We start from the raw sequence: 17,253 nt of genomic DNA, 5'->3' as shown, positions 1-17,253 counted from the left end.
ATCAACGGAGGAGCTGGCAGCGCAGTTGGTGGTGGCACTAGACGGTCAAGCATGGGCGGCGGTCAGAGACTTCGGCTTGGTAGATTTTCGTCATCGAAATGACCAAATGGAATACCCGACGGCGATACCGGCTGTAAAATAGCCTTGCCCGGACAAGCGCCCCAGACTTGTTAGCTTGTTATGCGGCAAGATTGAACAAATACTTGAAGGATTCGCAAATCCGCAAATCCGAGTAAAAATAATTTTTTGTTGTATTGCCTATCCTATTTTAAATAATCGAAGACAACATCTTCTTTCTGCAGTGAGAAATATCAACACTGAAAACTTCGGGAAGTAGACGGATCAAGTTGAACGTGACCTGTAGTATGATATCGAGCTGAAAAGCTCGAGGCAAGATAGAATATCAGTATTTTTGACGCGCAGATTGAAAAATATGCGACACTTTTTTATCATCAAAGAATCGACTCGGATCGGGCCAGAATTTGAGCGTTAAAAAGTGTCAAACCTTAGGTTGTAGAATAGACGCTGGCCAGTACGCTCTCCCTACCATCACTCTGACCGCGTTAGTCAGGCCGTCTTTGCATGCCCATGGCATTATAGAGGAAGTTACATGAAAATCAGAAGAAGAATCGTACCCCTGTATTATTAGGGCATCCGTATTATCTGCGAAAATAAATAACGGAGGCTGGTCTAATGACGTCTATAGACAGCATTAATGAGTCGTTCTTGTGTGTCTTGATAACCAGCAACGTCGACCTACGTCGACTACTAATCTGGATAATTTTATGTCTATCAGAACAGGTGCATAAATCCTGTTTCCTGGAACGTAATTTCAAATTCAATGTCAATACGTTATACTGAACGAAGGAATCCGAGTTACCGAACCGCAGCACTAGTGTTTGTAAGATAAAATAAGTGTTATGCTATATATTGCCACGCCCAAGTGTACAGAGGCGCTTAGTCGGGGACCGATTACTCAAATGGATTGACAAAGGGAGGTATGAATAGCTCTCCTTTGGCCTCCGTTTACCAGACCTGGGAGGATCCATAGTTTTTTGATAAGAAACTTGTAAAACGACGTCGTCTAGAGGTTTCAGCGACGCAAGGCCGATTAATTACACTTATTGCAAAATTGTGCGTGAGCCTTTGTTGACTCTTTGGAGGATGTCCGTCCAACAGGGTATGATACTTGATCGCACATCAACAACTACTCATATCGATTCATACTCTCCATAAGCTTCCCCCACCGTCCATTATGCCATGAAGTCAATTGCTTCCAAAGCTCGCTATCCTCTCCCCAAGAAATCCTAAAAATGACCAATACCGCCGCAAGCATAATATCACCCCATGAGATCACGTCCCCAACGAGATACGTCCCCTCCCCTTTATTCGTATTTGAATACAGAGTGTCAATTTCCTTCATGATACCTTCAAGAGTGGCTATCTCGTTAACGAGCTTATCATCCGGCACGAGCTCTTCCATCTTCATACCAAAGGTCGCCTCTCGAAGCGCACGATAATACGTCGCATTGCTCAGATTCAGTTTCCTAAAGAGACTCCAGGTGATAAGGTATCGCGCATCCATCATCAATGGTATCGCAGTTTCAGCAAAGTTCTGAATCACTCCAGCAGAACCACTGGGGAATATCGTCCCTCTGCCAGATTCTGCGGTGCCTGGATACTGCGCGTCCAGATACTGAGCGATCGCAAGCGAGTCTGAGATGTATTTCTGCGTGGAAGGATCGTAGATCATGGGAAGAGTGTAGTGCGGGTTCCCGTCAAGTGTTTTAGATGTTGGTGGCACACCCAATTTTTCGTACAGGGTTTTGATGTCAGGAAACTCGACCCATTCGGTGGTGTATGGAAGACCTTTCAGGTTGAGGCAGTATCTGGCAGTTACAACATGATAAATTATTATGAATAAACATTATAGGCGAAATTGGACTGTGCTTACCTTGTCCTCCAGGTGTTTGGGGAGACAGAGTACCCAGGTGATGTGGACGGTATATCGTAGAAGATAATTGACATATCACAACGCGGGGCTTGGTAATGATAATAAGATGATTCTAAAACTCGTCAGAATTTATACAATTCGGGTACTGCTGAGTTATTCGGGGATATTGTGATCATTGGCGACGGTTAAGACTTGCTAAAATATTTTGAATCGTAAAATGCAACACAACTTGATAAGTTTCTCATAGGTGAGCGGGAGCAGGATATAAATTATTAGACCAATCTCGCAAGCATCATACCATAAATATGCGTGTATCCACTTGATAACCTAGATTTTTCCGTTTGTCAATCCAACCTCCCACTTCGACCCTTCAACTCTTTCCACTCGTTCTGGGCGCTGCTGACATCCGAATTAACCAATCTTGTAATCACCACGAATGCGAGAGCAAAGAATGCGATAAGAATAAACAAGGAGTGGAATGGTTTTTCAATGACAAATGATTCGAGAGATTGCATTTTGTTGTTGAGATACTGAAAAGGAGAATTTTCAGTAACGACGCAGCGAATAAGAACGCGATCACATACTCTGGCCATACGCTCGATAGTTCCCTCGGAGTTGTGAGCCTTCGACTTACCACTGGCAGCATCATCAACGGCAGCAAACATGCTCGAAGATGACGTGAAGCGTATAGCGTTACCAGCATGATCAGTGTTATAATAAACCAATTTCTAAGCCTCGCATCAGCATCACATAGCGAAAATATACACAAAACACTTACACTATGATCGGCAATAACAACCCTCACAGTATCCAGATCTCCCTGTCCCTCAATCTCAGGGCGCTTGGCGAGCCCGTACATACTTTTCATCCAATCCGTCCACTTATCCTCGTCCATCCAGGCAAACACAACTTCCTTTCCGTGCACGATGCCGCTTCCCTCTGTTCTATGCCTCCACTTGGCCCCGATATCCTTCAGTCGGCGCATCACCGCGTCTTGTGTCCTCTCTGGCGAGAAGCAGAGTACTACAAGTGGTGATTGGGGTGCATTCATTACACTCTGGAAGGTATCCCGAGTGAGTTCAGTTGTAGTGGGTAAGCGGTGGGTGAGAAGCCAGCGGTTAAGCTTTTTAGATTCGTCCGACGATGAAGAAGTATAGAGAGAAGATGGGGACGATCCGTAGTGGATTGATGAGGGTGTTTTGGCGTCGTGATCCTTGAGTGCAACGAGCGCCCACGGGGAGCCAGCTGGAATGGAGTAGCGAGTGTGCAGAGCTGGATCGGAAGAGGCAAAGATTTGAGGAGAGCCCAGGAGAACAGATGATGCCCCACGAATCACGCGCTATGAAATCTTAAATTTTAGTCTTTCGAGGGAGAAATAAAGATAACGCACAAGAATTTCGGTGTCAGTGGGAGAATGTAACAGCAAGTAGAGCACTTCTTCTTCAGCAATATGTTTGTCCAAGTCTGCAGATTCAGCAAGAACTTGAACTCCCCTAAATTTATGAAATTAGTACAGCTTGCAAAGATCATCGTGTACACCAGCCCCATAACGATCCAATAGACACAAGTAACACTCACGCAGAACTGGCCTTATCTGTAAATGCCTTCAACTGGTCTATTTTCCTTCCACTGTTATATTCGTAGCCTTTGGCACCCCGGTTTGCATACCACATCAGAGTTGGGTAGCCCTGCACACCTTCTTGCTTGCACAAAGAAGTATGGTCGTCGCAATTGACTTCAACGATGTTCACCCTGCCCTTCATATGCCTCGCGAGCTGCTTCCATGTTGGCGCAAGTTTCTTGCAGTGCCCGCACCACGGTGCGAAGAATTTTACAAACGTTGGGCCGGTGGCCATGATCGACGTGAATGAGGAAGGAGTAAGAGAGAGAACTTCGCCGTTGGGGTTGATGTTTGGGTTGAGAGTCACAGCAGGGGGCTGTTTTACAGCTTCCGCAGCAGGGGGTTGAACGGGAGCTACAGGTGGAGGGGGAGGGGGAGGGGGAGGTGCAGCTGCTTTGACGTGTCTCTTCATGAACGCTTTAAGGTCCTCCAGCTCTCTGGCTTTTTTAAATTGGTCTACGATCTTCCCGTCGTGGAACATAAGTAGCGTAGGGTATCCTGTGACTTTATTCGCGTCGCACAGGTCTGTCGATAAAGTAGAATGTTCGATATATAGCGCCTTCAAACCGAAATGAATGTAAACATACCACCGTGGAGAGTGCAATCAACAACTCCCATTCCAACCTCTGGCACTTCGCCTCCCCCAAGTCCATCTTCGCCCTTAGCCCTCGTATCAAGTACTAGTTGTTGCCATGTCGGTTTGAAGTGTTTACAATGTCCGCAATATGGTGAAAAGTGTTCGATGAACCATAACCCCTCTTTGATGGTCTCTGAGAATGTCGATGGGTCGAGCTCGATGCCCGACGGTGATGAAGATGAATATGTATGTAGCTTAGTTGAGTCTCGAGCGGCTACCAGCGATGAGGATGCATCCGGGATGGCAGCAGCGGCTATGGACGTCGAGAATAGTAGCGACGAGATTATTAAATGCAATCCACTTGGGAGATGCATCTTAAAGGAGAGAAAGGAAGATTATTAAACGGGTCCAGCCAGTGGGTATCTGTGTCTGTGTGTATATGTAGAATAGCAGTGTAGAAACTGACACGGATTCCAGAGGGTCGTAAGGATTGTACGAGTTGTAAGAGAATAAGAGAAACTGTCAGTCGATGGATTTCTAATGAGCCCTACGTGTGATGCACTGCCACGCCTGCTCCAGTCTCAGTGGCTGTGCAACCTAAGTTTGAACCAATTTTAATCCTCATCTATTTCCCTTTGCTTATATAGTAATAATAATGGTCTGGCCTATTCATGCAATGTATACGCTGCTATATAGAGGTTAGTAGTACTTATGGAATAACCCAGGAATATTCAGTGCAATAAGGCAGCTCCTGGGCTGGTACTACTATTAGTAATGCTGTGTAAATCCAATACATCCTTAATGTTTCTCTGAAGGCCTTCGAATAAGGCAATATGGCCGAGTGGTCTAAGGCGCCAGAATCAGGAGAGTCAGACTCAGGTTTGCTCAATCTGGTCCGAAAGGGCGAGGGTTCGAATCCCTCTGTTGTCAATATCCTTTTGTTTTTTCTTTTTCTGTAAAAAAGCCTCTTTCTAACGGTCACGTAATAGTGTCATTGAAATTGAGACTCATTTTGCTTTGTGCATATACTTATGCGTTCAGACGGAGAGAAGAGGTTTATAGCAATATTAGTAGACAATGTTATACATAATTTATACTATGAACTAGTAGTGAATATTCAGACACTTTTTCCTGTTTCCTTCTGCCATTCCTCAATCGCCTCACCGATCTTGGATTGTATATGCTCAGCACCAACGTTTTGTCCAAATGCTTCTACAAATTGGCCATTAGGATCCATAAGATAGACGAAAATAGAGTGGTCGACGAGGTAGTCGCCTTTCGGGTCGGCGTCGGGAGGCGTTGAGAAGTAGACGCGATAGGATTTACAGACGGCTTTGATGTTGGCGTAGTCACCAACGAGGCCAATGAAGGATGGGTGAAAATCTTTCAGGTATTGTGAAATTTGTGCCGGGGTATCGCGAGCAGGGTCCACAGAGATGAAGATGGGAAGGAAGATGTCACCGTATTCTTTTTCTATTGGAGAAGAGGGTAAGATATAGACAGACCTGGGACGTTCGAGAAATCAAAGATGACTCACGAATGTTGTTAAGAACTGCGGTAACTTTATCTAGCTCTGCGGGGCAGATGTCTGGGCAGTTCGTGAAGCCAAAATACACCAACGACCATTTCCCTTTTAAATCGTTTTCCGTGAACGGTTTCCCGTCCTCTCTAACCAGATTAAAGGGCCCTCCGACACTTGGTCTGCCATAGGACTTCAATCCTCGTTCCTTTTCTGGTTTTATGATACAAAGTGAGAACATAACGTAGGCATTATGGGTGAACAATACTCACCTCGTTCTTCTTCAAGCCGTACCTTTTCCTGCCGGAAATAATAGGCCAGTCCAACACCAGTCAAGATGAAGAGTGCGGCAGCCGTCGGAGTGAATGCCTAATAGTCAAACAAGCTAAGATTCAGTTATACACGTCCTTCCACCCACCAAGGGCATGAAAAGGTTTCACTCCTCACCCCAATAGAATTACGTTCGCCCGCCTGGACATAACTTCTTCGTTGGCCCTGAAGGATGATGCGCGTCGCATGTTCACTATGACGGAATGTCCGTAGACTGTCTCGCTGAAGCAAAGGCCTTGAGGCATGGGAATGAAGGGATCTCCATGGTATTGATAATATTGGTTTTGTAGACCGATGGAGACCAGAACGAGTTATAGAAAACATGAAAGGAGGATGTGTCACGCGTTGTCACACCGGTATTCCTTTCTGGCTTGTTTCTTGCTTTGCTTCTGGCAACAAATTATTCAACTTCGAATTCTATCAGTTCTGACCCCAACACAATTCTACCATAAAGGTTACAGAAACCAGCCTTTCCTGCGGGCTCAATACAACCGCGATTTGTAGGTGGTATGTACTGAAACTATATCTTCCGGAAAAAAAAGATCAAGTTGAGCAATCAAGTTGAGCAATGATACATGGCATTATATGTTACGCTGATTCGTGGTAGGTCTGCCATCAATAAAATACTCATTTTCTTTTTTTATGTTTTTTATCATTCCCAGGAGCCAACCGGATGGCACCCAGAACCTGCTGAAGCTCCTTGTCTTCGCCTAGATTCTTTTCATCTTTTACATCCTTCTTCAACTTTTCAGGAGATGGAGCCAGGGCAATCGCATCACCCAAAGCACCCTTCTTGACTCTCTTGCCCAACTTCTCGTTGAAAAGAGCGTCAATTTCGTTTTCAGGACGTGATTTGCGTTTCCGGCTTTCAAAAGGTTTGGCTGGGGTTACGGCTTCCTCCGCAAGGTCTGGCTGTGTTGTTTTAGGTGGCATCACAGTGGGACCAACGGTGATTTTCTTTTCTTGTTCCTCCTGTTTCTTCCGCTCAGATTGGAGGTTTCGCCAGTCGTCCGGACGGCGCTGAAGCAAGTAGAGGTTCAAGTTTCTGGCAAAGAATTTGCCATAGAACGATGCAGCAAGCGCCTGCTCTTGGGACACTAGTGATCTGGCGATTTTTTCCTGTATGACGAAGACCATGTTCGAAAATTCGAGCGCGCAAAGAAGGCTTCGACAGAGAGACAGACCTTGAGATAGGTGTCAGAGTACGACCAACAGCGATCGCCTACGCGACTGCCTAGTTTATCATCCACTAATTTATGGTAGTGGCCGATGAAGTCTATGACAAACTGTCTCTTCATTTTAGGGGTAACAGTCGGCGACTCAAGGAGTGCATCAAAAACCCGGGAACCAGAAGAATTATGTGCGATTTTTATGCGGTCGTCGATCGATAATTCGCGTATTCTGTTCCAATTGGTGTTAAGGGCGTGATATAAAATAATATTTAGGCATGAGGAAAACCCACCCATCGATAGCAAATTGATTGTGGCCTTCAGGCAGTCGAAGTATCGATTGCATCAAGACGCTACCTTGGATTTTGGGTTCCAGTGGGTCTTGGACAGTGCGGGATTTGTGGTGATGTTGGTGAGAGGTCTCTTCGGTTTTGGTTTTCTCGGCATGTGCAATATGGTAGTCCTGATGGCGGCATTAATCAGTATGATCTGAAGTACGACCAGGACATCTTACGGGTAGGGGTAAGAGTGTCAGAACGCATGGAACAAGGAGGGCTTTCTCTTCTGAAGTTGTGATATTAAATGCTGAATAAACAATCTGTCTACTGTCAGTGAATCGGATTCAAAATCTCCAATGAAAACATACTTCGGATATCGGTTGATTTGATGATCCAAGGAGCGAAACTCTGTCGATGAGTGCGCGCAAAACACCAGTTCTTGATGTTCCTTTATTTTGAACTGGATCAGAATTTAAAAAAACTTTCAACATGAAACTTCTCACTGATAAGCTTATTCCAGGTCGCATCAAGCTCCTCAAATATCGTCGTCAGTTGGCTCTCAGAGACTCTTTCCAGCGCTTTAGCCAGTACAAAATTAGCCACAGGATGAGCAGCCAATCGTGCGAGTTTGCCCTTAAAATAAGTCTTCCACAGCGCATTGAAAGCATCATCTGGACAGCGCGAAACAATCGTTTCAAGCAGATGAGATGAGTTGACATCGCGGAGAAGAGTTCCCAGATAATCCGACTCTTCGATGTCGGCCGTGGAATCATTTTCTAAATTTCATCAGTCAAATTGAAGGAACGAAAAATCACGCCCAAATAACATACTGCACGCTGTGATAACGCCCACCATCACCCTATCCATCAGAGAACCAGGTTGATTGGCCAGGTCTTGATCAGCTTCCACTTCCAGGAGCATCTGCGCGGGAATAATCAACGTCACGTAGTATCTAAATCATTACTGGAACGGTACCTGTAACCCAGGGCACGCGACTTTGCTGGCAGCCATGGCGCGCGTTTCATTATCATCGAGATGTTCTCTGACAGTCTCCACGAAACGACGTGCCATTTGCCGAAATTCGGCGGGAGCGCTCCGTATCGTCTCCTTTCCCTTTCCTTGCCCATCGGAAAAGACAGACTTCATCTGACCTTGCCTTGCTTTCCATGCTGCGCTTTTCTTCGATCGAACAGCGGATTGCGAACTTTCATCAGATGTGGATAGATTAGGAGAGAGAAGGAGAAGTAAGCTGCGGACAACATGAGAGGCAAAGGGATCCATAATGAGGGTGTGGAAAGATGGAAGTAGTTCCTGACGAGAGAATGACAATTAGGTTCAGACACTCAGAATCCTTGGGAGCTTACATACCTCGCAAATATCCAAAATCAACTGCTTTAAAGTACGAAGTTCGCCTTCTTCTTCAGAGTCTGGCACTGTAGGCATGATTCCTCGCATCTGTTGAGCCACGTCAGGTAACGGAAATCATTAAAGTGGGCAAATCCCACCTCTCTCGAAATGGTATCCTTAGCCACCGTGAAAAGCGTCTGGCAAACATGCGAAGCAAATCTGTGCTTCAGAAGTATTTCATACCTAATAGAACGTTAGAATGAAACTTGTTAACGAATAAATGAAAGTAATAATTCACAACTTACGAACCGGACAAAGTATCGACAAAAACTCTTCGAACAAAATCATCCATAGAATATGACATTCTCTCTATGATGACAGAGCAATCCGGGTCTGTAGCCAGCTGCTTCTCCTTGCCACGCATTTCTGATAGAGCAGCGATAAAGAATAATCTCCGTTCTATAAAGGGACATAATATTTTTTAAATGGAACCTTGGATAATGTGAGATACGACGTACGTTCATTGGGATCCAAATCACCGTCACCCTCTCCTGTATCATGCTGGGATTCTTGCCAATCACGTATTTGTATATCCACCGTCCTGAAATACGCTTTGACATCTGCATCGACGTATCCGAATGGCGCTTCAGGATTGAATTCACCGAAATTGTCCTGAGCAGGTACGATCCACGACGGTTCTTCGCGCGTTTCTAATTGAGGTGCAGATTCCTGGTTGTATTTTGATTCATCTTCATTCTGTTTCTTGTGTTTTTTGCCGCGTTTTCGATTTTCACGGGGCATGGTAGGGATCAAGTACACAGAAAAGCGTAGCCTTCACCAAAGCTCCCTCAGATGGGGTGAAAATCAAGATCACGTGGAATTTTGTGAACGCAATATTATGATTCCCACGCTCAATTTCAGCCGAATTTGGTAATCGCAGGATTTTTCACTTTCGCTCACCGACGACGACCGCGCATTCTTTCACGATCCCTCACGGCATCGCAAAACCTGCAACATAGACATTTATCATGCCAAAAATTAGAAAGGGTACGTCTTCTAACATATTTTTCCATCGCCTCAACTGACAGATTTAAATTTTATTTCATTTCAATATTTCCGCCCACCCTCGACGTCAAAAAATATGAATTATACGATAATCTGCAGAAACAAGTAATAGGAAATCTACCAATGACCGGGCAAAACTTCGCAAAAAGATAAAGGAATCCAAGAGGAAGAAGGCCAGAGACGCCAAGAAGAGCGTGCAGTGGAAAAGCAGTTTGTTGCTTGTTTTATTTGTGACTTTGTTGCGGAACTCAAGGCTTCTACAGAGGTGAAAAAGGATCCCGGGATTCCTAGCGAATTTCCTTACAAGGACCAGATTTTGGCTGAAGTTGCCGAGCAACGCAGATTAGTGCGTACCTTAATCATTTTACTCAACTTCGAACATCATATTCAAAATTTGTAGGCAGCCGAAGAAAAAGAAAAGAGGAAAGCAGACAAACAGCGCGCTATTTCAAAGGCAAAGGCTCTTGCTCGTGGAGAACCTTGGGAGTCGGAAGATGAAGAAGGCAACGCAAACGAAGATGGCGAACCTTTGGATGACCACAACCCAAAAGATCTCAATGTCGGAGCTGAAAGCATAGCCAGTCTCAGTGCAAAGTTTCTTACTACCGAACTGAAACCACGTCCACGTCCCGCTAAGGAAATTGAAGAGGAAGAGGAGGAAGAGGAAGTTCCTGTTCTAATCAACAGAGATTTGCCAAACCTCAGGACTGTGCTTGAAAAAGCGGATGTGGTTCTCGAAGTTGTTGATGGAAGAGACCCGTTAGCATTCAGAAGCAAACATGTGGAGCAACTAATCCTGGAGATGGACAAGAAAGTGCTGTTGGTTCTCAATAAAATCGGTGAGTCGCAAACAAAGTGGTTGCTATTAATTTGCTGATTGGTTTGACCAAAAGATACCTGCCCTAGAGAAGCTATCGCGTCGTGGTCACAGCAACTCCGAACTCAACAACCTACCTTACTTTTCCGTGCAGCGTCATCGTTCCTCCCCGAAGCGTCTGCTGTTGTTTCTCAGTCACTGAAGAAAGGGAAAGGGAAAGCAAAAGTACCTGCAGACGATGCCATCGGGTTGGAACCTATCCTCACTTGTTTCGCTGAATGGGCGAAAGAAAAAAAAACGGGCGAACCACTTGTCGTTGCAGTCGTTGGCATTACAAACGTACGTCATTTTTTTTCTATTCGACCCGGCCATTCATCGGATGTCATTATTTTATATAGGTCGGCAAAAGTTCTCTCATCAATTCTCTACTCAAACGGTCAGCTCTGCCTGTATACACCCTCGAAACCTCGTCTCGCGGCCCTACCACCACCACCCTTCCTCAAGAAGTCACTCTTGAAGTTGAAGACCAAAAAATTATCATCATCGATACACCTGGCCTTTCGTTCTCCTCCCCTTCAGATGCCGACGAAGCGGTCCTCGAACAGAATCGTGCTCGCGATATTCTCCTTCGCAATAAGGGTAGAATTGACAGGTTGAAGGACGTAAATCCTCCAAGTGCGCTTTTTTAGTCATTTCTTCTAATATGAGTTTCTTATACTCGCTCGATGTCTTGATTTTTATTATCCAGTCGTTCATCTCGTATCGAGAGCAAACACAGAAGACCTCATGTTGATGTACAGTCTTCCCGCATTCACCAAGGGAGACCCAACCGCTTTTCTGTCAGGCGTTGCCCGTGCAAATCAGTTGTTGAAAAAGGTGTGTATCCTTCCTCTCATTTTCTGTGTCTCAAAGGCGTCACGGTGCCTTGCGAATGAATAATAAAAATAGAACTGCGCCGATGAAGTCATACTGCCCACTCTTCTTATTTAAACTTCTTCCCCGTTCTGGATGCTAACGACTGCCTTTCACCTACGTTTCATAGAAAGGAGAATTGGATTTAACAGGCGCTGCCCGTGTTGTTCTGCGCGACTGGAGTGTTGGAAAATTAGTGCACTACACCACACCACCCTCCACCACTACCGAATCACCATCCTCATCCAATACCACAAATGCGGCTTTTCTCTCAGGGCTATACTCCAAGGACGAATCGATTCTATCTCTTCTTCCTACGCGGAAAGAAAAGCGAAAAACAGGTGGACTCGTCAAGCTCTCGCCGAGCGTGGTGGAAGACCGGGCCGTCGACGTCGAGGAGGCTTGGGCTGCTTTGGAAGATAGTGAAGATGAGGAAGATGATGAGGATGAGCAGGGAGGGGTTGATGTTGAAGGTATGGATGTTGATCAGGAAGATGCGGAGGAGGAGGACGAGGAGGAGATCGACGAAGACGAGGACGACGAAGAGGACGAAGAGGACGAGGAAGAAATCGCACCTCCGCCGCCGAAGAACCAAACGCGAAAGCGCGCCCTAGAAGTGGCACCCACGCCCGAACGGCCTACGAAGAAAGTCGCATTTGCGCCTTCATCAAAGCATCAGTCACGGGCGGAGAAACGGTCGGAGAAAAAAGAGTCTAAATCTTCTGCTGTGACGGAACGAGTATCAAAATCCGAGCATAAATCGGCATCGGCCTCGTCTGTCAAGCCTGCTTTGAAAAGCAGTAGCAAGCCCACCGCCTCCACGAAAGCGGTATCTGCCTCCGTTAAAAAGGCAGCAAACGTTGCCTCTACTAAAAAGGCTAAGGTTCCTGTCACCAAAAGTGATTCTGGCCCAGAGGCTTATGATTTTGGAAAGTTTTTCTGAAGTGAGCTGGTGTTTCCGACACACCTGTTTGCATCTTCTTTACATCACGATAATACACTCATGATGCTGCCCCATCTAACATATCAGACTATTCTTGTCTTACTGTTCAGTGTGAGTACTCAATTGTGTGTTCATATATCATAACTTCCGCAACATAACCTGGTCACCAGAACGTGGGGTTGATTGGCAAGCATGATAAAGCAACAAACCTCACTCCCTTTGTTTCGACGGGTCTTCTCGACACGACCACACTGAGTAATCTTGAGTAGCTTTCCCCCTTGATTTGCCAGATGAAAACATTCGTAGCTTTTCGTTTTCTGAACCACCCCCCGAAGTCCCCAGCAAATCTCGACATCATGGATCATGGAACTCCCGTTTTATTTTCGTCGCTTCACTGACAGCATGTTGACTGCGCTATGTTGATCGATTTTAATATGAACAAAGAAAGCCCACCGTGATTGGTGTTGTCAATTTACTTCAACCGCAGGTGTTCGGGCCCCTCGGAAGCATTTATCACTGGCATTTACTGTCGGCGTGGCAATGGATTACTATAAAACTACAAAAGACAATGAGATTTCAGCCTGATAGCTCAACACCTGGACGTTAAAAATACTACCCATTGTGCCAGAAAACTCGAAGGACGTCAACTTTGACATCAGATCCAAATTCCTGATGGAGATCCTCGTTTGTTCTGAGTGCAGTTCTTGTCTGTCAAATGGCGATCTCCTGGCCATAAGTATTGAGAGTTACACTATCTCTAAACTTGACTACCCGAATTGACATCGGTGAGGTGACCTGCTTGATGTTCTGAATTCATAACGACTCAAGTCCATGTAAGGATGCAATCAAGCTGACAAGAGGTTATTTTAGGTTCTGGCTGTCAGAACACATTCAGGCCTTTTTAAACTTGCCTTCCCATTTGTGCGTCCGAGTCAGTGTGAAACCAACCCCCACAGGCCATCAAGTTGGTTCTTCTCATTCTCAACGCCACTATGCCTTTCCCTCTAGTCCTTCAGAGATCATTCTCCTCGCAATTAAAGACAATCTCTTCTCCTAGTAAACGAACAGTTGAGATCGAGGCCTCAACTCTGATCAGGGAAGATCATTCTGTGCGAGTGAGTCATATACAGTGCTAAAGGAATTTTAGTCTCAACAAATCTTATAGCATGTCTCCACTGCGCTATTCGATGTTTTGCCAACCGAATTGAAAGTAGAAATCTTCCTGTATTGTTTACCAGTACTCCCCACTTTTCACCCTGATGAAGCACCAGTGGCACTAACACGTGTGTGCCGCTCGTGGAACAGCCTTGTGCTATCAACGCCTCGATTATGGTCGTCGTTTTCAATATCTATTGAAGGCGCTGGTGCAGCTGCAGCTGCACGCGACATCCAACTCATGGACAATGTGAAACGATGGCTCGATCGGTCTAATCCATACCCACTCCATATTCGACTCACACACATTGCTCAACCTCACCTGCGTGATAACGAAAGCCATAGATCTGGACAGATACTTTCTCTATTGATAACGCATGTACACCGCTGGAAACACGTTGAATTCTTCATTCCTTCTGGAACCTCCTATGTCCTTCTGCGTCTTGGTGCCCATCAACTTCCAGCATTGAAATCACTTTCTCTCAGAACCTATGGATCGTTTGGATCATTGGGACTGTTGCAGTTTCCCCTCTATCGGATTCCTTGGAGTCAAATTTCAGCGGTTACCCTACAATTGGAGCAAACCTTGATGTCGATCGAACATTGTCTTCATATATTGGGGCAGGCCGGAGGTCTTCAGGAGTGTTCTCTCAATGTAAACTGTACCACGCCTAAATGTGATACACCCCTCTATCCCGTTGTCTTGCCATCCTTGAAGACTCTCGGATTGACTTTACGACGAGGCGCCATGGTTAACCTCGTCCACTTTCTGGCCGCGGTTGAATCACCCAATCTGCAAGAACTGCACATTGGCTGGTTCGTTCCAACGGCGCAGTCACCGACAACGAATTTTCACGATTTACTCCCTTTCTTTACGAGGTTCTCGCACTCATTATCTCAGCTCACTATTGCATACCTTCCTTTATCTACCCAACAGCTTCATGCTATCTTATACCAACTTCCTAATATCACCCATCTCACTCTGAAGTATCCATTGGACGACCCATCCCAAGATCCCATCACCGACGAATTCTTTTCCGCCGGAACGTTCACCACTCCGTCAACTGAAGCCACCGCAGAGAGTCCGACTGAGTTTTTGCTTCCCCGATTGAAGCATTGCAATCTTGAATGCCACGGAGCGGGTTACACCTCTGCCGCTCTTGTCGCATTCCTCCGTTCCAGGACCTGTCAAAATTATGATATTGATCCTTCCACTGTCCTTCATAGGATGTCGGTGATGAAATCCTTCCGGATACTGTCTATGAAAGTTATTTTAGATGCTGTTCAGGCTTTAAACACGCAGTGGAGGGTTGAAGGGAAGAATATTTCTATCGATACGTTAACCGTGCGGTGAGTTGGTGACTGACAATTGGCGACTTTTTACGAACTTCATGAATTATATGGACTATGATTGTGATTAAAATTACAAATGGAAAATCACTCACAACGATGACAATATTATGTACAAATACTAGTGGTTATTGTAATGCACACTGTTAATCAAGCTGTGCGCAAATGTCATTCCAAGATTTTGATTAACGTAGTTCAACCGACATTGATCACTCTTAAAAGGAGTTGCACAGTAAATACAACAAATGATGCGCAAAAAAATTGGTTGAATGAGTCAACTGTCAGAAAATTAATACGTAGTTCTTGGGTTCTGGTACCAAGAATTTGACCGACGGGCGAGCTGGTAATCCTCGAGATCATGTCGTCGATAACCATTATCGTTTCTACATTGGTGTGCATACATGTATGTAGAGTCTAGACGGTTGTCGAAGCGTTGATGTCGCAGACACATGCAATATGGTTTGACCTGCAGTTGTACGATCTTTATATGCCTCCAGAAAGTTTGTATCATGGATGGTGCAAGAGGTAGATCTTCAATACGTTACAGGTGACATTAATTAAATGCAAAGGTACGTAGATGTTTATTGCGTTGTCTACACGGTGAACCAAGTCGTGGGATGGGAGAACGAAATTCTGTGATTGTGATTTGAGGCGTGTCAAATTCAATTCGGATATCAGAAAAATCAACGCCTTCTACTTACGACAAAGAAGTGCAGACAAGGGCCTGACACCCTGAACGGCGGCGATTACAGACTTCCAGCAAGGTCCAGTACACATTGTGCCCCTCAAAAGATACTATGCAGTAGTAGTATAAGGATATCTATGATGGGATTAGGCGTCGTGGTCTGTTGCTAATCGTCGAGATGGATTTTTCAATGAAACGAAACGCGACATGGCTGTGAACTCATTAGGGCTTTTCCGTGAACAAATTTTGGCATCAAACGCCCGACTCCCGAGAGTGATGTTGCAGAAAGGCTTGACCCTGCATAAGAAATCTTCTCACACTAATTAACCTAACCAGGATTGTCAGAAATTGGCCTGTGAATAAAATTGAACATCTACCCACGTACCCGAGGGATATGGCCTTAATTCAACAGGGTGCTTTTAGCATATTCGTAGCAATTGAACATAACCTATATGGACGCTACAATAACAACTCAAATGAGCAAGGAGACATACATCATCAACATTTATGTAACGTCACAACAACGATGTCGATAACAGACATGCATAAGTGTAATATATGAACAAGAACTAAAAATGTAATCAAGGTGTCCTACTGTGTTCTATCGATATCATTCATGATATCGATAGCGTGTAACATCCACGAAACATGATCACGACTGGAGCATGTACGTCGTCGATATATCTCCTAGCGCAGAATCAAAAATAAAAAGACCCTGATTCGCGTCGAACGACCATGGTCCCATGTCCCATTGTCCATGCGAAAATTGAAGCTAGTAGACCAATCCGGGGAATAGAGAGTTGCCGAAGCTTTCAGGCGCAGTATGATGAATGAACATAACCCACTCTGTCCGGAGCTAGAGTTACTTGTCCTAGATGTAGGCATGGGAAGGTCAAGTTCCAAGCGACAACGGAGGCGACGATTCGTAATCAGGCCAGAAGCAACGGCACCTTCAAGTACCTATAACGTTGCCTATGCACGGAGAATTCATGACTCATCCCGCAAGCCAACAGTAAGTACGGGTGCTAGCTGTGAGAGAAATAATGACATGAGTCATGACAAAAGGAGTGAAACGTGGGTAGAAACTAAAACATACGTTTAGGCGTGCATGTATGACATCCCTGTGTCTATTTTGTCAAGTGGCGTCGTTTGCTGGTACGTAACCCCAATGAAATGCCGGCAGCCCACGCTCGCGTTTTAATCTGCCCAGTGGGCAGACATTTTCAACGGAAGGTTGGGAGTAAACGAAGGCCCGTGCAAATGAGTGATAAGAAAAGAGCCACAAATCCGAAGCACTGGAGTTGACTAGAGAGGAACAAAGGCAGGGCTGGGAATCGTCGATAAGGCCCAAAGAAAGGGAACGTTGTCCATTTATCATCAAAAGAACACGGAAAGAAGGCCACTTAGGCTTTATCACAAGGGTGGACCCTGCATCTCAAAGATTGCATCAGCGTACACCCACAAAACAAACGGGATAAAAGCGTCAAATCGAGAAAAGGAATCTCGGCTACTTGCGTTGTGGGCGCCTAAC

The 17,253-nt window shown here is 45.3% G+C and overlaps 4 protein-coding genes and 1 non-coding gene across 5 annotated transcripts; 2 read left to right on the top strand and 3 right to left on the bottom strand.

The window, feature by feature from the left end:
• Positions 1-1,207: 1,207 nt before the first annotated feature.
• Positions 1,208-2,028, bottom strand: JR316_0005265 (Glutathione S-transferase-like protein ustS; the record flags this gene model as incomplete). The annotated part of the gene is made up of 2 exons (XM_047891025.1): positions 1,208-1,889; positions 1,955-2,028. The coding sequence occupies 2 exons, from the start codon at positions 2,026-2,028 to the stop codon at positions 1,208-1,210; spliced, it is 756 nt and encodes a 251-aa protein (XP_047750786.1).
• Positions 2,029-2,298: 270 nt separating this feature from the next.
• JR316_0005264 (Thioredoxin domain-containing protein 5) lies at positions 2,299-4,526 on the bottom strand (the record flags this gene model as incomplete). Its single annotated transcript, XM_047891024.1, has 6 exons — positions 2,299-2,484; positions 2,539-2,682; positions 2,733-3,293; positions 3,345-3,447; positions 3,533-4,100; positions 4,163-4,526. The coding sequence occupies 6 exons, from the start codon at positions 4,524-4,526 to the stop codon at positions 2,299-2,301; spliced, it is 1,926 nt and encodes a 641-aa protein (XP_047750785.1).
• Positions 4,527-4,979: 453 nt separating this feature from the next.
• On the top strand, positions 4,980-5,082 carry JR316_0005263. Its single transcript has one exon. It is a non-coding gene; the product is annotated as a tRNA-Leu (tRNA).
• Positions 5,083-5,269: 187 nt separating this feature from the next.
• Positions 5,270-9,596, bottom strand: JR316_0005262 (Nucleolar protein 9; the record flags this gene model as incomplete). The annotated part of the gene is made up of 16 exons (XM_047891023.1): positions 5,270-5,625; positions 5,690-5,884; positions 5,944-6,040; positions 6,119-6,236; positions 6,672-7,120; positions 7,186-7,402; positions 7,464-7,633; positions 7,685-7,768; positions 7,817-7,896; positions 7,952-8,224; positions 8,279-8,369; positions 8,424-8,759; positions 8,817-8,903; positions 8,954-9,038; positions 9,101-9,254; positions 9,314-9,596. 16 exons carry the CDS (start codon positions 9,594-9,596, stop codon positions 5,270-5,272), a joined length of 3,075 nt encoding a protein of 1,024 aa, XP_047750784.1.
• Positions 9,597-13,524: 3,928 nt separating this feature from the next.
• On the top strand, positions 13,525-15,041 carry JR316_0005261 (uncharacterized protein; the record flags this gene model as incomplete). Its single annotated transcript, XM_047891022.1, has 2 exons — positions 13,525-13,647; positions 13,698-15,041. The coding sequence occupies 2 exons, from the start codon at positions 13,525-13,527 to the stop codon at positions 15,039-15,041; spliced, it is 1,467 nt and encodes a 488-aa protein (XP_047750783.1).
• Between the last annotated feature and the right edge of the window lie 2,212 nt (positions 15,042-17,253).

The sequence above is a fragment of the Psilocybe cubensis genome, chromosome 4 (assembly GCF_017499595.1).
Source record: "Psilocybe cubensis strain MGC-MH-2018 chromosome 4, whole genome shotgun sequence".
Lineage (NCBI taxonomy): Eukaryota > Fungi > Basidiomycota > Agaricomycetes > Agaricales > Agrocybaceae > Psilocybe > Psilocybe cubensis.
The sequence above is the reverse complement of the archived record's forward strand: the minus strand, read 5'-3'. Positions and strand labels throughout refer to the sequence as shown.